The sequence below is a fragment of the Manduca sexta genome, chromosome 26 (genome assembly GCF_014839805.1).
Source record: "Manduca sexta isolate Smith_Timp_Sample1 chromosome 26, JHU_Msex_v1.0, whole genome shotgun sequence".
Classification (NCBI taxonomy): Eukaryota; Metazoa; Arthropoda; class Insecta; order Lepidoptera; family Sphingidae; genus Manduca; species Manduca sexta.
Window position 1 is genome coordinate 6529302 of NC_051140.1, and position 21739 is coordinate 6551040.

The following is a 21739-nucleotide window of genomic DNA, read 5'->3' on the forward strand; positions in this document are numbered from 1 at the left end:
GTCTCACATGCTTTTTTTTTTATAATAATGACATTTCTTTAGTTCTAATTTGACATAATCATATCATATCTTAATGAAATGTAATTTTTGAAAGACGACCACCCGATCATGTTGTGTTTGCCTGCTCAATATCACTATTTTTTTTCTTTTCTCATGATTGAAAACTATGATTGTAAATGTAGGCGAATGCACGCTGTACGCCGTTATTTAAGTATGAATCTATGTTCTCTTTTATTTGCTATCGCTAATTTTATTTTATGCCGCTCCAGGTTTAGTCGATTGGATTTCATCTTATCCCATGTTAACGGTGATGTGCGTGCATTAGCTTATATAACTATTGTGACTATGTACAAGAAAGACTTGGAAAAAATACAAAAGAAGTACTGAACAATTGATGACAAAAAAAAAAGCCCGGAGTTTCTTTCTGCCTTTCTTCTTCGGGTAGTCATCACTTAGGTAGCTAGTGAAAGGCTGGTAGGTTAGCTAGGTTAGGGCTCATGTCCTCGCCGGTGAGGATCGCGACGCGTTACCCTTCTATTTCCCCCTACTTGCCAGCCCGAGCTGGTTACTTCGGTTTGTACCTAGTCTTTTGTATAAACATAAACTTTATCCCTAATTTAAAATCTCTATAGTTATATAAGTAATTTTAATAGTTGTTTAGAAATAATAATTATTCTTATTCTTTGATTTGACGTATCATAAGTGCAACTTTGTTCGCCTACGTGATAAATAAAGTATTTTATTTATTTTTATTTATTTATAATAAATAACGGAAAATACTAAAAATGACAATTTAAGTTTTCAATACAAAATGTTCCTAGCCATGAAACATTTGATGTCTTTTGTCTGGCTATCACATATATGTAGGTGCGTTAAGAAATTTGTCTGTTTCATAGTTGTAATATGAGGTCCGATTTCTTTGGTTTATTTTGTTCAAATACAAAACATTTCAGAAATAAATAAAGTGTAAAAGTGTCAGTGGGTTCTTAAAAATAGAAAATAAATAAATAAATTTCAAGACTATTATTAAAATCTATCATCAATTTGTCAGTGCGTGAGAACTTTATTTATCGTTATTGTCGCAAAATGCCACGGAGAAGATGACTTAGATAGTCGAAGTTAATCAAATGTACGACGAGTTACTTCACGTGCAAACCGTACTCTCGACTAGCGAGAGACAGATAATGATAACATACGTATTGTATGGCAAAATTGTGTTTCACAATAAATAACAATAATAAATGTATGTAGGTGATACGAAGTTCACCGGGTCATCTAGTAAAATATATATTTTAGATCTTTTAATAGGAACAATTCCGTCATACATCATTGTTGCGTAACTTGAACCGTTTACGTAGTGTACGCAACGGAAGCTTGCAAAAGGAATATTTTTCCCCGTTTTAGCAACATTTTTGTTGATGTTTCATTCCTATTGGTCAAAGCGTGATATTATATGGCCTATAGCCTTCCTCAATAAATGTGCCATGTAACAATAAAATATTATTTCAATTCAAACTAGCAGGTTCTGAGATTAGCGTGTTCAAACAAACAAACTCTTTAGCTTTATATACATAATAGTACAGAAGTATAGATTGATATATAGAACATTGAACCTTTTCATACTAAAACAAATGTGTAACTTTTAGGGATATTTAGAGGTTTAAATGTTTAGATATTTGTTAGAAGTAAACACACGGATCGCTGAATAGATTCGTATGGAATTTAGTTCATAGATATGCCGAGCGTGACCCAACATATTATATTATGCTAATGTAGACATTATTATACGGGGTAGTCTTTTATACTGGTGCATCCGCAAGCAGTAAAGCAAATTTAAACTTACCTGTTACACTTATGAGGAAGTTGTATGTCTGGAAGAAGCTGAACTGTACTTCATCCCAGTTAAAGCGATATCTGGTCGCCATATATAAAGTTGCCATTTCCCCTAAAAACACATTGAGATTGAATACACGATTAAGCAATAATTGAAGGAATTTATCTGAGATATTAACTTTATCAAAATAATCAAGTATTATAATGGTATTGGGGATGAATTCCGAGCGTGTAAAGATATCGGCATGCAAGTTTGGATTTTGTGAATATTTTTAATCAGCAACGAAATATGTTCTTTATTATTTTTGCTTACAATTATTGACTGAAACAATGAACATAAGTGATTCTAATTATAACGTAACCTTGCTCATTTTCTTTATAAAGCGTACATTATAATATAATTCGATCTAAAAAGGTTTTGATTAAAAATATACATCTAGACTGTCTTCTTTGAAGGAAAACAAAAGTGAACTGTTCACTTCTACATCCAATTCCCGCGGTCAGTGCGCCTCGTGCTGTTTCTGAGTTCACACCTGTTGCTACCCAAATTAACACTGTTTAAAATGTCGGTTTGTGTGTTTAAAGTATGCAGAAACGACAAACGTCGACCTAAATTTTAGATTTAGACTCTAAAACAAAGAATAGTGTCACCTCCTATCACCAGCAACTTACATTATTTATAGTCACTTTTTGCAAAATAAGCTCGTTGACATTTCTTTTGGGTTATCCGTTTTTGAAATCGGCATTTCCCAAAAAAAGGGAAAAATCCTTCGAAAGTAAATGTATTTACTACACGGTAAATAATATAATATTTTCCGATGTTAAATACTAGGAATCCAATAATATTTTTAATCAAATATTATTGAATTTGTGGACATCATAAGAATTAAGTATACAAATATTATAAATTTTACTAAGGCAAAAGAAATAAATAAAAAAATAAATTGGATAAATTTCTTTTTAAAATAATTTTTTGGTGTAAAAGTTTAACGACATTATACACTAAATTCGATTTTTTCAAATGCATGACGGCGTCGCGTCGCGTCGTAGTATCGTCATTGACGCAAAACGGGCAGTCCCAGTGGTTAAGATAAATTGAATTTAGGACTTGTGTATATAAATTTAATAAAATCTTTGTTATTAGAGTTATTACAAAATTATAACCGAAAAAATATTTTGTTTCGATTCGATTATTTTATGTTTTTAATATTTTCTTGGAATTTTAATGGGATCCTTGCAACAAATGGAATCATTATGCACGCCCACAAGGCTAAGTAGTATTATGCAGGGACAGCGTATGATGCACATTGGCGTATATTCATGACGCAGCTCTCATGCACACTAAGCTTATAATAGTTGGTCTATTTTGTTTAAATGTCATGGAAGCGCGCGACTCCGTCTAGAGATTAATTCATAAAAACAAAAAGCATTGATTTAATAACGGTGACAGTACTAATTATAATATTGAAAATGAAGAAATGCAGGCGTCGTTATTATAATCACACATAAATAAAATGTCAGTTATTTCATTGTGGTATCATTTCTTCGTATAGCTAAGCGAAACTGGATAGGAAGTGGGACGATACATTTGTAATAGATAATTTAATTGACTTACCAATGAAAGGTCCGTAGATGAAAGTAATAGTACCAATTAATATCAGCAGTGTTTTCCTTCTGTTGTTTTCTGTCTTTTTCCAGACAATTGCAAGCATTTGTTTTATAGTTCCAAGGTTGAAGAAAGTCCTCAAGAAGTGAATCGCCCCTTTACCGTCGTGCTGGTGGGACAAACATATGCATGATAAGCATGTGCATATGACTAGCGTATATTTAATAACTAAGTATGACATGAAAATTGAACTTCTTTTGTATGTATGTATGTATAATTATTACAAAAAAAAAAAATGAATAATAACCGGTAAATGTACATCTTATGTCGTGTACTTACATGATTATTACATATTATGTGTGTGTACTTGTTACTTATTTTCGGTCTACTGTCACAATTGACTGGCACTTGAAAGGAAAATATTGCAAAATGACTTACCTTTTTATGTTCTTCGGTTCTGGCAGTGTCAAATATGTATAATATAAGATAAAACAAATTTATAAGGTGCAGAACTAGTGCCGGTACGAATATAGCATAATATCCCCCATAGCTTAAAATAATACCCGATACGGATAAGCCCAGCGGCATACTGGCAAACGTTGCTAAGTTCACAAAACCCATTCTGTGTGTTCTATTTTCCGGTGTCGTGATATCGCACATGTAGTTTAATATTGCCAGGAACATCACACCGCTTCCTCCGAAAATATTAACAGATAATACATTAAAAAATAGGTAAATTTCCAGACGGATTTGATCAAAAAATATCACATTAATGAGGTTGTTTAACGTCAGTCCTATTTCACCAGAAAGGCAGGCCAGCATTATCACTTTCCTTCTGCCGGTCGCGTCACTCCATCCACCGACAAATACGGCTATTATACAGGAGAGTACGGTTTGCATTGCACTTGTCCATATCATTTGTGACGCAAATAGCTCCTGGATCATTCTTTCGTAAGGTAATAAATCTTCTGTCCCATTCTGGGCTCTGAGTGCATCGCAGATCTCGTCGTCCAATCCTAAATTTACTCGGCATGCTTTTTCTAAGCCCAGGACTTGCTGGGCCACTCCTTGTAGAATGTTCGCAAAAATGACTAAAAACCCAGTTACTTCTACAGTTACGTGGCTCTTGACATATTTGACTCGTTGACAAAATGACATATCCTTGTATTCCATTGGAGCTGGACTTGTATCCAATTCTGCTGTAGTAGCTTTTTCAGCTTCCATTTTTGATTAAAAAATTAATGAACCTTTATTTTAGGTGATCAATCGTATTGTGAGCAGCATATGCTCATAGTGCAGTTTTTATAGATTTACTTGTGATTAAAGTAACCCGTGAAGATAAAGATAGAGATAATATTATGTTGATAGGACCTACCGGAAAGAGCTTTGTATGACGGTACATTACTCGTCTCTTTTTTGTATCATGTTTATGTGTAAATATGTTGTAATTATCTTTTCAAACTATGCGAATTCATTTGTCATTCAGATAATTTAATTGAGCGATATACCACAATACAAACAGCCGAATGTTCCGTACACTGGAATAGGAGCCAGCGTGCATTTGGTACACAAAGTAATTTTATAATCTACCCTCTTTGTAGCAACCATTGGTATTATCACAAACAAAATAAATAAATAACATTACTAACGGGCGGTATTGTTTCTAGAAGCGAGCTATCTCTTCCGGACAACTTTGGCAGGTATTAGTAATCAGGTGATTAAACATTTAACTCCTTAAAGTCATCGGTCGTATCAGTCTATAAACAGTGTCTATAAACCAAAGTAGCTATCTAGTTCTCTGTTTCTCTGTTTATTTTCTCTAAGCTACGGAATGGATCCCGATATGATTTTCACTTAATTGTAATCCTTTTTATGTGGAAGACTTTATGATTTGGCTACTTCATTGTTGTTAAAAAAGTATTTTAAAATTTTTTACTTTTTAAAGTAACCTTTATCACACAAAAAAACTATTGCTTAATTGGTATAAACATTTTTTTTCATTTTGATATTACATGCAAAAAAGGTCACGTGGTCAGTAGATCATGTAACATTTTGAGTTGTGACGTCACATTACAAAAATAAAAGGAAACGAAGCTCATTTCATTCTCAAATATGCCATTAATACTTTTTTAGAAAAATATTTAAATCTTCTTTGAAGTTGAATATAATTTTTTTTTTTTTTGTAGTAATCATGTGACACAACAATTTAATATGTATACGACAAATAATACATTAGCGTTAAATTTTTAAACATCATACATATAATAATATTGCTGGCTTAACCCATGCGAAGTCATTATGAATTACTTACTTGAAGACATATTATCAGTAACATATTGTAAAGTAAAGTAAAACACACGACGTCAGCATTAAGTACTTATCATAAGAGAATTTTTTGGGCTAAAAACTCCTAATGTGTGAATCTAGGACGTAGTCTACGTTTTCGCGGAGAAAGTCCCTTATTACTACCGCCCAGTCTTCGAGGGGGGCGACTGAGCGGTTATGTTGGAGTAACCGTTGCCTTACGACCCGACAATTGAAGCGGCCCGGGACCCTCGGGCGGCGGTCGGGCCGAGTCCCTAACCAATGAACCTAACCTAAGTCCCTACGCAACGGCCGACCAACTAAAACTCCGCGTTGACCCTTTTCGGCGCATAAGAGACGACTGCGGGCTTCCCCGAGACAGCAGGTTCGAGTCTTCGTCCGCGGCCGCCCCTGCGCGGTGCCGCCTTGCAGCCCGTCTCTTAAATGTGGGGGGGGGGGGGGGCGCTCCTAATGTGCAAGAAATGCACAGAAATGCACTAGGGCGGACAGCCCTGCTGCCCGCCGACGACCCCCTTCGTGGCCCCTATTAGTCGCCTCTTACGACAGTCAGGGGTTTACCGTGGTGGTTTCTCCAAACGCTCCCATTACACAGGGCGGAGGACATAGTCTACCTGAGTGCCAAATTTATTACAAATCCCATCAGTCGTTTCTGCGTTTACTTCTAACAAACATCCGAACATATTTACGAACTAATAATATTAGTAAGTTATAAGTATTACGTAACGGAACCCCACGCCACTCCATGTAGCGCGCCGTAATGTTTTTGTACCCCCCCTCTCTCTAATATAGTTAGGTGACACTAAAGTGACCATTTTTATCTAATAGGCACAATTATGTTACGCAAAGTACCGGAAAGTCGCTAAAATACCTTTGTTATTGTTTTAATCAAATATAATCATGTTTAAGGCAATAAGCTGATAAACAGCTAAACTCTATACTATTATATAAAGCCTAAGAGTTTGTTTGTTTGAACATGCTTTAACTACTGATTCGAACTGAAAAAATCTTCTAGCGTTGGATAGCCCATTTATCAAGAAAGGCTACAGGCTAAATAGGCTATGACCAATAGAAGTAGATTAGTAATGAAAAATGTTGCAAAAACGCGGAACATTTATTACTTTTGAAAGCTTTCATTGCGTGCGCTGAGTAAACGGTTGAATTTACGCAACAAATATGTAAACGAAATTGTTATTCTTGAAAAGTTTTGGAAAACACACAATAAATAAAGTCGCCACATCTGTTTGCCTGTCTGAATAGGATAAACTCAAAACTACCCAACGGCTTCACATGAAATTTGGTATGAAGATAGTCTGAGAACCTAAAAATAAAATAGGCTACTTACTATCAGGAAAGTATATAACGTAACATTTGTAACGTAAAAATGTATCCTAGAAAAACTATTTCAAGCGGGCGGAGCCGCTGGTACAGGCTAGTTTATATATATTTCGATAGAAGTTTTAAAAAATAATTTAAATTTAAAGACATTCGTTTATGAGGTGTTCGTTATTCAATTTTACTTAAAAAATATCCTTAAGGTGATAGCTCAAGGTCCATTTTCATACATTTTGTTTCACCTTTAATCTGGGTAACTAAACAAGTATTGACAAGTAAAGAATTTAAATTCACGTCTAGTTAGTGATTAGTTCTCGCAGTTGAAAGAAAAACGTAAAAATAATTAATAATCATGGATATTTCGGCCTTTAAAATTTCGTCATATTAAATTCACTAACTAGACGTGAATTTAAATTCTTTACTTGTCAATACTTGTTTAGTTACCCAGATTAAAGGTGAAACAAAATGTATGAAAATGGACCTTGAGGTATCGCCTTAAAAAGAACGCTTTCGAAATATAAATGTTGCTACATTGAAAGTCAGACCAAAAAAAAAACTTCAAATGTTTATTACTAGAGAGAAATAAACATTTTTTTAGAGAAAAATAATCTTAATGTCAATAAAATAAAAATGATCAATGCAATTATTTTTTGATGTTGTTAGTTTGGTTGGGCTCTCCAAGATGCCCATGGTTTCACTCTGACACATGACTTGGCACACAACTGGTTGCGGATGTGTTCACCAAGTCATACGGGTCAGGTCACTTCCGATCACTGCCTGGTTGGGACGTCAATACCGTTCGTTTCACCTCCACGGTGGAGTCTTTTTCGTCTAAAAATATTTAAATATACCCAGAGTCAGCTAAACTTTTTCTATAAACAATTTTTTGTAAAAAATAATACCATACATCGATACGCATCGTATGGCAAAAGTATGTATATATCGACATATGGCATCGTAATGGGAAACCTTATCATGGGATGTCGATGTTCTAGTCGCGGCGCTATCAAGCATAAAGGCGTGAAATTCAATTTGTCTTTCTATATTCATAAGATAAGGTATTATAATTAATTAACTATATGTTACTCGTCGCATTTCATGGCAGATATTTTTAAAGAAATAAAAGTATCAACTTGCATCAAAATTCGGTCAGCGGATTTAAGGTATATAATTGTTAACGCGCCTCTTCGCAATCTGTGACTTTCTAGTAATATGTAACTTCATTGTACGATGATTGTATTAATATTTTTTTATCACCAACCGCATAATAACGATAAGACTTTACCTTCCGCGATCGGTGTGCGCGCTAGTCATAAGCAAAAATTTATTGTGTTTTTCAGCCATTAAAGTAGATTCTTATAATTTATAATTCAAGGTCTTATTTATTTCTTCTTTGTAAAGATCTCCATTTCGTTCATCCGAGACGAAATAATAACAAATATCAAGAACTTTGGCATTTAAAATATTAGTTTCGATGAAAGTTTTGTTAGTGGTAGAGACGGGATGTAAAATTTTGTGCGGTTAGATTTCCCAATTCTCCCCGCCCCTCTCGTTCTCTTTTTTCCTTTGCTCATCAATGACCGAAACCACGTCATATATGTTGTTATGGTTAGGCGTGATGTGACATATTGTAACAAAGTGAGTAATACACTTTCAGCTGAAAGCTGCAAAATGACATATTATCTCTAAAAATGATAAGATTAAAGACATTATTTTTAGCAATATCGGTGAATAAGTATTTGATAATATTTTAACATTCGAGTCATTTATATCTGATTAGTTTTATTAAATACTAGATGTACACACAATGACGCCTGCATCAATTTAAGGGTACAAGTTCTAAAGAAGGCGCAAACCGCAGTCGCAGACCGTAGGTTGCAAGCAACACTACTTATTTCTATGCATTTATTATTAATTGATTCCGAGCAAAGCGACATTGAAGCGTGCAGCCATTAGACAAGCGATGCGGCCGCGGCGTGCGGCTGCGGCCGACCGCAGCACCAGTAGTGACGCGAACTGCAAGGCGCTTACACTACTTATATAATTCCTAATAAAATAGGTGTAGCGAAACAGTAATCTTACTTCGCTACACTTATTTCTGGGCAGTGGCGTGCCTATGTGCCTATATAAAATTATACCACATGTGTATACACATACATATGTGGTATAATTTTAGCCATATTCTATACATGAGTGTGAGTGAGAAGGAAATATTGATGCAAAAAGCCTCGTAAAACCCAACGAGAGTGAGAGTCACGAATATATTTTGTGTGCGTGTTTGGTATTATGAACGAAATGTGTGTATAGTGTATACTGATACGGTGTGGGTGTGGTAGTGTGTGTTAAGGTGTTGTAGTGTGTTTGTAGATGCACTCGAGGGGAACCGGTGCAGTACAGCGGTACATAGCGCGGTATTGTTTTATATTAGAAAATTGTTTTGTAAAATTATGATTATTGTTCCATATTCGGTATTTGTGTACTAAGGTAAATAATTTTAAGGCAAGCCAGGCTTTTGGGCTTCTATGAAAGGACCGCCACTGTTTCTGGGTTACGATAATTTATGTCGAATGATATCACAAATACATAAGAAATAATACACAAACCCTTCATAGTTTTTGTTTATCTTGAAAGGGTCATCAGATTAGAATTGGTTAAAATAAAGATTTTATTTTAAATGTCACACGAACTAAATTTAGTTGGGTTGCTAGTGTATCGGACGTAATGGGAAAACCTATGCATAGGTGATAGGATGGAGACCCGCAGCCGCGGCACATGCCGCTTGCAGTCTATCTCAGAATAAAAGTGACCGCGACCGCAGGTGACAATGCGGTCGGTCTGCAGCTCGTCTCAGACTTGTATCTTTAATCGATCTCTCTTCCCTGGCTTGACTTTAGTTTCTGATATTCAAACATCTTGTTTCAACACTACTAACAAACAAACGTTGATTTTTATATATTAGATAAAAGCAATATTTATATTGCTCCTTGAGTATTATGATAATGATAGGTAAGTACTTAAATGTTAATTTATCAAAGTATATTTATTTTGTTTTTCTCCGAATATGTTATTTTCAGTTAGCTTGGCTTAAGTTTTTCTTATGATTCAGCAAAATATGTATAAAAAAGTGTTTTGACACGCTTTAGCTTATTTATGCTACAAGATCCTTAAAAATGTTTTGCATCATTATAAGCATGTCAAAAATTACTTAGTTCATTGAAATTCTGGATAATTTTTCGTGTCGATAAACATTGGATTTAGATTACATCGTCAATTTTATTAATCATTGCAAAATTTGTAGCATTTTCGGCAAATAATATAATGTTTTAATTATATTTTTCATCGTAACACTTAGAACATACGTGAAATCTTAGTTTATATACATTTATTTCCCTAGCAAGGGTCAAGTTCTAAGAAAGTCATATTTTGAAAATTACAAAAATCTATGACGGTTAATCTAAATGAAGGCGGTAATACGTGACTGTAATTGGTACACTTGCTAAACCGCATCTTGCACGAACAATATGCTGACATATGTATACGCTAACGTATTCCTGGTAAGCAAGCAGACAGCAAAACATTTAACTGGTATAGAATATGAGGGAGGGGACGCGCAGGGTAGTATAACTGCCTCTCTGCACGCATTTGCGGAGTCAACTTGCTAATACAGGTATGCAAGTTCAACTTGCAAATGTAACTATAATGTACCAGTTACTTAGCAATGCCTTAATTTCTCAATTTAACCTAAGAATATAGACATTCTTGTTTTAGATTTTTTTGAAAATTCTGCAAAAATGCGCTAAGGGCTGCGCAGTGGAGAGATTAAATAACAATCGATTTTAATTGAAATACTAGGGCACCCGTGCTGCTCTGCGGCATTGTGCTGATAATATAATTAAAGAAATATATCTAATGCTTTTAAATGACGCGTAACTGTAAACCAAGTTGAATAAAAAGAAAAAAAGAATTGAAAAGCAAGTTGAAGGTTCACACCTGGCGACGCTTCAACTCAACCAATTTAAATACTCAAATGAAAGAGTTTCTTCCAGTGACTGTTCTTAGATTAAAAGGAAACGCATACCTCAATCAGAAAATTATTGTAAAGACTAATTAATATTGTTCGTGTTGCGTGTTCACTCTGGATCTTATATTTTTTCTGCAAAAGCTTTGCATTGTAGTCCTCCGTATAAAAAAAAATAAAAATAAAATGCTTTATTCATCACGTAGGCGAACATAGTTGCACTTATGATAACTCAAGGTACATGAGAATATTTAATTATTACTTAATTAAATTAGCTTATATAAACGAAGACAATTTATATTGAAAATAAAATAAATGAAAAATATACTTAGTAAACAAAGAAGCCAGCTCGGGCTGGCAGGGAAGAAGAAATAAAATGATGTGTGTATGTATTTTTAAATAAGCAAAAAACGCGTCGCGATCTTCACCGGTGAGGACAATAAAAGCCCTAACCTAGCTAACCTACCAGCCTTTCACTAACTACCTAAGCGATGACTACCCGAAGAAGAAAGGCAGAAAGAAACTCCGGGCTTTATTTTTTGTCATCAATTGTCCATTCTTTTATAATATTGTTATTAAATATTTTTTTTTGAATAAGCCTTTTCTATACAAAGTCTGATTAATTATATAAGCTAATACACGCACATCACCGTAAAAATGCGGAGAAAATCCACATAAAAGTATTTAACAATAACTAAAAATTAACGAAAAAAGAAACAATAATATTAAAAAATTATAAAAACTATGAAACAGTGTACAGCATGCATACGCCTACATTTATAAACATAATATTTTCATTTTATATTTTGACATAGATCTCGGTCAATATAATTTAGATTATATATTTAAAGACTGGTGCAACAAAATGATCGGTCGGTCGTCTATCGTATCGTATAAGTATATTATGATTGTCGGTCTCTTGATTACAGGAAAATGTTATGGGTTATTAAGAGTTGATTTCTGGTTGTGAGTTCCTTGCACAGTCCTTAGTGTACCCGATGTCACCATCTACTGGTGTATTAAAATTTATGTTGAGTGCTTTATTTAAGGATATTTCGTTTGTATTTTTTCGCATAATATTTATTTTTTCTTTTTCGTTAGTCGTATTAATCTGTTACTCGTTTTCACATAATAATGTTAATGGGGTCAGTTTGGTGAGTAATCTGTTTTTTTATGTGCTATTTTCTTGTAACAGATTTTCTACTTTTAATTAGGCTTTGCTACTAATGATTTTAGTCTTTTTATTTCTTCAACGAAGCCTTATACAGGGTGTCCCAGAAAATAGTGTCAAGCGGAGGTCCAGAGATAGAGCACCCTTGGGGTATCTGAGTCACCCCCATGTATGTTCCGCGATTTTTCATAGTTTTCGAGTTATGAATATTTTTCTGAATTTTGGATTTGAACGATTAAATGTTTTCTTCATAAAAAGTTGAAAACTTATTCGAGATTTTTTTGTTGCAACAAAATTTTCATTAGTTGTACTTTTTTTGCTAAAAACTATCAACTTCGTAACTTTTATGAAAATTATGATTTTGTTGGTGTAAAGTGAAAAACTTACGTTCTATGAATTATGACTTAAATTTTCTTCTTTAAATTTAAAATCTAAACAGGTGACTTCGTGGTTTTAAGGTAGGTCAAAAACTTCTTCAGACCCTTAACTTACATATTCATTAAAAACATAGTCCTTCATGGGGGCTATTTTGGCTAAAATCAGCTTTAAAACACAGCGAGGTAGAAAATTCTTAAAATTTTCCATCAGATTACAAGTATTTTTTGTGACGTCTCTTCATTCCTAAAGTTAATTAGTTCGTTAACTAACCTAATATGACTGCAAGCAAGCTATGAGTTAAGCATTTGACATATTTATGTTTAAGTTCAATTAATTTTGGATGATTCGTTCACGTGGTTTAAGGGTTGTAAAAGTGGCTGCAACTCTTTTATCTGCAATTACAATGGGCCGAGGGGATTAGAGACCGAGTTATTGCTATCTCTCTACATACATGGGGGTGATTCGGATACCCCAAGAGGTGCTCTATCTCTGGACCTCCGCTTGACATTATTTTCTGGGACACCCTGTATATCGACTTTATTCCCAATAACTTCTATAGTCGATAGATCGGGTATACTTGTAGCAATATACGACTGAGTAGATACGATTAATGTATCAAAGTGTACATCGCATTGCTTTTTGTTATAATGACTATATAATATTATTTGTTTCGATATTTGAATTATATATTCCATATTTTATTTAGATACTAGACTAATCTTGGGAACGGGGAGGGTGCGCGTGAGTAGTATAAGCGTTTTAAGCTTGCAGTATGTTTTTAGCCTTATAAATTTACGGCCCCGAGGTATCTTATGCACTAAGCTGCTCGAAACCGTCCCTACCCAATTGGCGACTTGCCTGGCTTCATGCAGATACAATTAACATATTGTAGCGTCATTTGTATTTTAAAAAAGCACTGATCGATATAGGTCTGTTGCTTTCGTATTAAAGAGGTTGCGCATAGAATAGATAATTAAGATTAAGTATTTTAAGACGGTTATTATCTGGCCAACAGTTTCCTTAAAAGTATTTTATTGCGCCTAATTTGGAGATATATGATTGTTTTACAAAGCAATCTTTTAAATTGTAATATGATTGTAATATCTTTTGATGTAAAGGACGATTTTAATCTATATTAAAAATGCTCAAGCTAGCTTTCATATATTTATCTGGATTAGTATTATAACTGAATTGGAGAAAATACTCTCGCAAAAACTAGTTCTTCTAAATTATCTGTACATATTATAAAACCAAGTTCCATTTTTCTTCAGTCTGTATGTAATCAATTTTATCATAATCTACTGAAAGGATTTTTATGAAATTTGGTATACGGATAGTTTAAGACCCTGAGAAGGTTAGGATTATCTTCGGAAGGCACGTGTTGCTTATGAACGTCTGGAATTTCATCGTGAATGCGATTCGCAATAAAAGTTTTCCAATGCGAAGGGTGAAAGCAAAGCCACGCTAGTACAACTATAGAATCACGCCAGGTGAAAATACCAGTAAATGTAGACCGAGATGAAAAAACATCCATGGCAAACTTCAGTAGGTTGGCAAGTAGAACTGCGGCGAAAAGCTCCAACCTAGGAAGGGAAAAGGATTTAGTATGGGCGACTCGCGCTTATGAACAAAAAACCAGCCAAGTGCGAGTCGGACTCGCGCACCGAGGGTTCCGTACAAACCTGTATAAGTAAGGTATATAAGTAAAAGTTCACCCATCACGACAATCGTGTCATGTTTCAATTTCTTCTATCCTATAACGTAATATATGTCATATTTCAATTCAATTATGGTATTTTTATTGCAAAATGAAATCCGTAACATTACAATGTGGAAAGCTGGAGGATAAATTAAAGACAAAGGTCTCAAAAAATGAGGTTTTCGGAATTTTTTCTTTATATGTGATATACAACACTGCTTCATGCCAATTTTCAAGATTCTAGGTCGACTGGAAGTACCCTTAAGGTTTTGATTCCCTTGCGAACAGTTGCGAGTTTGAAAATATGTGGCTTAAATTGATGGCTTACGTTGACATAGCAGTTTGATTTTGTTACAGCTTAAAGGTATTATAGACCTGAATATTTGACATGAATTTCAATTTAATACCTCTACGCGTTCACGAGGAAAGGGGTAGTGACTTGAAAATTAATCAATTATAATATGATTTACCTAAAAATTTACGGTTTTCCCAATTTTTTCTTTATCTGTACTATAAGACGTTGCTTCGTACCAAATTTCAAGATTCTGAGTTCACGGGAAGTTCCTTTTAGATTTTGATTCCCTTGCGAATTTCGAAAATTTGCGGCATAAACGGTCGTAGCTTTTGATTGCGTTGGTTTAGAAGTTTCATTTGTTCACAACTCCAAGGGACAGTAGACATGAGTATTTGATATAAATTTCAGCTTAATACCTCCACGCGTTCCTGAGAAAAAGGGTCTTGACAGACGGACGGACGGACGAACGGTCAGCGAAGTCTCACTTATGAGTAGGAAGGTCGAGACCGGATAATACGTACACATTTTTATTTACTGAATCCAAATGATGATGAAATTCGACAGGTGACAAAGATTTTAAATTAATATATAATATCTATTTCCAACACGTTAAAACTAATTCTCGCCACTCTTTTAATTCACCTGAAAACGATGGTAAGTTAATTTTAGGTAATTTAACGTCTGCTGCTGACGAACAATTCGCCTTCTTATGGCAGGGTTTATGATTAGATTCCGGAAATTATTTTCCATGAATTGGCAAAATTTCGAATTGAATATTATCGAACTCATTATGTACCTAATCCTCATGTTCGGAATCATCGTCATCGAAAACAGATAAAATGTTTAAATTTTTCGTGTCGATAAACATTGGATTTAGATTACATCGTCAATTTTATTAATCATTGCAAAATTTGTAGCATTTTCGGCAAATAATATAATGTTTTAATTATATTTTTCATCGTAACACTTAGAACATACGTGAAATCTTAGTTTATATACATTTATTTCCCCTAGCAAGGGTCAAGTTCTAAGAAAGTCATATTTTGAAAATTACAAAAATCTATGACGGTTAATCTAAATGAAGGCGGTAATACGTGACTGTAATTGGTACACTTGCTAAACCGCATCTTGCACGAACAATATGCTGACATATGTATACGCTAACGTATTCCTGGTAAGCAAGCAGACAGCAAAACATTTAACTGGTATAGAATATGAGGGAGGGGACGCGCAGGGTAGTATAACTGCCTCTCTGCACGCATTTGCGGAGTCAACTTGCTAATACAGGTATGCAAGTTCAACTTGCAAATGTAACTATAATGTACCAGTTACTTAGCAATGCCTTAATTTCTCAATTTAACCTAAGAATATAGACATTCTTGTTTTAGATTTTTTTTTTGAAAATTCTGCAAAAATGCGCTAAGGGCTGCGCAGTGGAGAGATTAAATAACAATCGATTTTAATTGAAATACTAGGGCACCCGTGCTGCTCTGCGGCATTGTGCTGATAATATAATTAAAGAAATATATCTAATGCTTTTAAATGACGCGTAACTGTAAACCAAGTTGAATAAAAGAAAAAAGAATTGAAAAGCAAGTTGAAGGTTCACACCTGGCGACGCTTCAACTCAACCAATTTAAATACTCAAATGAAAGAGTTTCTTCCAGTGACTGTTCTTAGATTAAAAGGAAACGCATACCTCAATCAGAAAATTATTGTAAAGACTAATTAATATTGTTCGTGTTGCGTGTTCACTCTGGATCTTATATTTTTTCTGCAAAAGCTTTGCATTGTAGTCCTCCGTATAAAAAAAATAAAAATAAAATGCTTTATTCATCACGTAGGCGAACATAGTTGCACTTATGATAACTCAAGGTACATGAGAATATTTAATTATTACTTAATTAAATTAGCTTATATAAACGAAGACAATTTATATTGAAAATAAAATAAATGAAAAATATACTTAGTAAACAAAGAAGCCAGCTCGGGCTGGCAGGGAAGAAGAAATAAAATGATGTGTGTATGTATTTTTAAATAAGCAAAAAACGCGTCGCGATCTTCACCGGTGAGGACAATAAAAGCCCTAACCTAGCTAACCTACCAGCCTTTCACTAACTACCTAAGCGATGACTACCCGAAGAAGAAAGGCAGAAAGAAACTCCGGGCTTTATTTTTGTCATCAATTGTCCATTCTTTTATAATATTGTTATTAAATATTTTTTTGAATAAGCCTTTTCTATACAAAGTCTGATTAATTATATAAGCTAATACACGCACATCACCGTAAAAATGCGGAGAAAATCCACATAAAAGTATTTAACAATAACTAAAAATTAACGAAAAAAGAAACAATAATATTAAAAAATTATAAAAACTATGAAACAGTGTACAGCATGCATACGCCTACATTTATAAACATAATATTTTCATTTTATATTTTGACATAGATCTCGGTCAATATAATTTAGATTATATATTTAAAGACTGGTGCAACAAAATGATCGGTCGGTCGTCTATCGTATCGTATAAGTATATTATGATTGTCGGTCTCTTGATTACAGGAAAATGTTATGGGTTATTAAGAGTTGATTTCTGGTTGTGAGTTCCTTGCACAGTCCTTAGTGTACCCGATGTCACCATCTACTGGTGTATTAAAATTTATGTTGAGTGCTTTATTTAAGGATATTTCGTTTGTATTTTTCGCATAATATTTATTTTTTTCTTTTTCGTTAGTCGTATTAATCTGTTACTCGTTTTCACATAATAATGTTAATGGGGTCAGTTTGGTGAGTAATCTGTTTTTTATGTGCTATTTTCTTGTAACAGATTTTCTACTTTTAATTAGGCTTTGCTACTAATGATTTTAGTCTTTTTATTTCTTCAACGAAGCCTTATACAGGGTGTCCCAGAAAATAGTGTCAAGCGGAGGTCCAGAGATAGAGCACCCTTGGGGTATCTGAGTCACCCCCATGTATGTTCCGCGATTTTTCATAGTTTTCGAGTTATGAATATTTTTCTGAATTTTGGATTTGAACGATTAAATGTTTTCTTCATAAAAAGTTGAAAACTTATTCGAGATTTTTTGTTGCAACAAAATTTTCATTAGTTGTACTTTTTTTGCTAAAAACTATCAACTTCGTAACTTTTATGAAAATTATGATTTTGTTGGTGTAAAGTGAAAAACTTACGTTCTATGAATTATGACTTAAATTTTCTTCTTTAAATTTAAAATCTAAACAGGTGACTTCGTGGTTTTAAGGTAGGTCAAAAACTTCTTCAGACCCTTAACTTACATATTCATTAAAAACATAGTCCTTCATGGGGGCTATTTTGGCTAAAATCAGCTTTAAAACACAGCGAGGTAGAAAATTCTTAAAATTTTCCATCAGATTACAAGTATTTTTTGTGACGTCTCTTCATTCCTAAAGTTAATTAGTTCGTTAACTAACCTAATATGACTGCAAGCAAGCTATGAGTTAAGCATTTGACATATTTATGTTTAAGTTCAATTAATTTTGGATGATTCGTTCACGTGGTTTAAGGGTTGTAAAAGTGGCTGCAACTCTTTTATCTGCAATTACAATGGGCCGAGGGGATTAGAGACCGAGTTATTGCTATCTCTCTACATACATGGGGGTGATTCGGATACCCCAAGAGGTGCTCTATCTCTGGACCTCCGCTTGACATTATTTTCTGGGACACCCTGTATATCGACTTTATTCCCAATAACTTCTATAGTCGATAGATCGGGTATACTTGTAGCAATATACGACTGAGTAGATACGATTAATGTATCAAAGTGTACATCGCATTGCTTTTGTTATAATGACTATATAATATTATTTGTTTCGATATTTGAATTATATATTCCATATTTTATTTAGATACTAGACTAATCTTGGGAACGGGGAGGGTGCGCGTGAGTAGTATAAGCGTTTTAAGCTTGCAGTATGTTTTTTTAGCCTTATAAATTTACGGCCCCGAGGTATCTTATGCACTAAGCTGCTCGAAACCGTCCCTACCCAATTGGCGACTTGCCTGGCTTCATGCAGATACAATTAACATATTGTAGCGTCATTTGTATTTTAAAAAAGCACTGATCGATATAGGTCTGTTGCTTTCGTATTAAAGAGGTTGCGCATAGAATAGATAATTAAGATTAAGTATTTTAAGACGGTTATTATCTGGCCAACAGTTTCCTTAAAAGTATTTTATTGCGCCTAATTTGGAGATATATGATTGTTTTACAAAGCAATCTTTTAAATTGTAATATGATTGTAATATCTTTTGATGTAAAGGACGATTTTAATCTATATTAAAAAAGCTCAAGCTAGCTTTCATATATTTATCTGGATTAGTATTATAACTGAATTGGAGAAAATACTCTCGCAAAAACTAGTTCTTCTAAATTATCTGTACATATTATAAAACCAAGTTCCATTTTTCTTCAGTCTGTATGTAATCAATTTTATCATAATCTACTGAAAGGATTTTTATGAAATTTGGTATACGGATAGTTTAAGACCCTGAGAAGGTTAGGATTATCTTCGGAAGGCACGTGTTGCTTATGAACGTCTGGAATTTCATCGTGAATGCGATTCGCAAAAAAAGTTTTCCAATGCGAAGGGTGAAAGCAAAGCCACGCTAGTACAACTATAGAATCACGCCAGGTGAAAATACCAGTAAATGTAGACCGAGATGAAAAAACATCCATGGCAAACTTCAGTAGGTTGGCAAGTAGAACTGCGGCGAAAAGCTCCAACCTAGGAAGGGAAAAGGATTTAGTATGGGCGACTCGCGCTTATGAACAAAAAACCAGCCAAGTGCGAGTCGGACTCGCGCACCGAGGGTTCCGTACAAACCTGTATAAGTAAGGTATATAAGTAAAAGTTCACCCATCACGACAATCGTGTCATGTTTCAATTTCTTCTATCCTATAACGTAATATATGTCATATTTCAATTCAATTATGGTATTTTTATTGCAAAATGAAATCCGTAACATTACAATGTGGAAAGCTGGAGGATAAATTAAAGACAAAGGTCTCAAAAATGAGGTTTTCGGAATTTTTTCTTTATATGTGATATACAACACTGCTTCATGCCAATTTTCAAGATTCTAGGTCGACTGGAAGTACCCTTAAGGTTTTGATTCCCTTGCGAACAGTTGCGAGTTTGAAAATATGTGGCTTAAATTGATGGCTTACGTTGACATAGCAGTTTGATTTTGTTACAGCTTAAAGGTATTATAGACCTGAATATTTGACATGAATTTCAATTTAATACCTCTACGCGTTCACGAGGAAAGGGGTAGTGACTTGAAAATTAATCAATTATAATATGATTTACCTAAAAATTTACGGTTTTCCCAATTTTTTCTTTATCTGTACTATAAGACGTTGCTTCGTACCAAATTTCAAGATTCTGAGTTCACGGGAAGTTCCTTTTAGATTTTGATTCCCTTGCGAATTTCGAAAATTTGCGGCATAAACGGTCGTAGCTTTTGATTGCGTTGGTTTAGAAGTTTCATTTGTTCACAACTCCAAGGGACAGTAGACATGAGTATTTGATATAAATTTCAGCTTAATACCTCCACGCGTTCCTGAGAAAAAGGGTCTTGACAGACGGACGGACGGACGAACGGTCAGCGAAGTCTCACTTATGAGTAGGAAGGTCGAGACCGGATAATACGTACACATTTTTATTTACTGAATCCAAATGATGATGAAATTCGACAGGTGACAAAGATTTTAAATTAATATATAATATCTATTTCCAACACGTTAAAACTAATTCTCGCCACTCTTTTAATTCACCTGAAAACGATGGTAAGTTAATTTTAGGTAATTTAACGTCTGCTGCTGACGAACAATTCGCCTTCTTATGGCAGGGTTTATGATTAGATTCCGGAAATTATTTTCCATGAATTGGCAAAATTTCGAATTGAATATTATCGAACTCATTATGTACCTAATCCTCATGTTCGGAATCATCGTCATCGAAAACAGATAAAATGTTCAAATGAGCGCTTATAAATTAACAATTAAATAATGCGGAAAATTGAATACTAAACAAATCTAAACATTACCTCATCATCTTTTGCTTATTTAGCAACTTCTAGAAGTTTCATTAAACGATTTAAAGGCAAAGTGCGCCTGCGAAGCATTGGCAACTCCTGAATACTCAGGCGATCTAAACTGGCAAATTTAGTTATGCGTACTTTAGGCTTACAAACGCGTACCTCACGAAACAACATAAACGATTACCGAATCGACTCAACGAAATGTTCAACTTAAAAACTTTATACTCATAACCTACCCCGCCACGGATGGAAGCGTTATACGCGATAAATAGGCGTAAATAATGCCGGATAGTAAAACACACGAGTTTGAACAGGGGGCACAGGGAATGAGCGAGCGAATTAACGTAATGAACATGTAATGGTACACAATGAAAAGAAAACTAAATTAAGTAGGTATATTATAATATATAATAATAATAAAGTTGTCACAACTAACTTGTTTCTCATAGGAAATAGTATTTACTATACGAATTAGTTGCAAAGAAAGTTTATAGCACTAACGTATTTATGTATGACTGCCTCGGTGGCGTAGTTGTATTGCATGTCCGGTACAATAGCGCTCTGAGGTCCTGGGTTCGAATCCCGGGTCGGACAAAGTGATATTTGGGTTTTTCTGCTCAGTATCAGCCCGGAGTCTGGAATTTGTGCCCGATATGGCGATAGGCTCGCCCCCTATCACATCATGGGACGGAACATACTTGGCGAAAAGTGGGTGCCCTAGTTGCGCCTCTGCATACCCCTTCGGGGATAAAATGCGTGATGTTATGTATGTATGTTATGTATTTATGTACAACAGTAGGAGTGACTAAATGGCTTACGTATGTAAACACGACAGTACCGAAAGTATATTAATGTACTTATGCCGCTTATTTTGATTTAGGTAGGTACCTTAAGTGTATGTTTAAATAAATAGACGTTGCTAGAATTAATAGGGATGAATGACAACTTCTTGTATTAAAACCGATATTGACTTGAATCTACGTACAAGCCAGTATATG

The 21739-nt window shown here is 34.4% G+C and overlaps 1 protein-coding gene across 3 annotated transcripts in view; it reads right to left on the reverse strand.

Moving 5' to 3' along the window:
• The window catches only part of LOC115453088, a 30661-nt gene that overhangs the window by 7109 nt on the left and 1813 nt on the right, over positions 1-21739 (reverse strand). For 2 of the 3 annotated variants that reach the window (XM_037443261.1, XM_037443260.1), the window contains exons 2-3: positions 3449-3608; positions 1844-1945 (exon numbers count right to left, since the gene is read on the reverse strand). In XM_037443261.1, the coding sequence (XP_037299158.1) occupies positions 1844-1945; positions 3449-3545 (199 nt within the window). In that variant the 5' untranslated portion in view covers positions 3546-3608. Of the gene's footprint in view, positions 1-1843; positions 1946-3448; positions 3609-3877; positions 5425-21739 lie in introns of those variants that run through there. The other variant, XM_037443259.1, reaches the window with a different exon arrangement.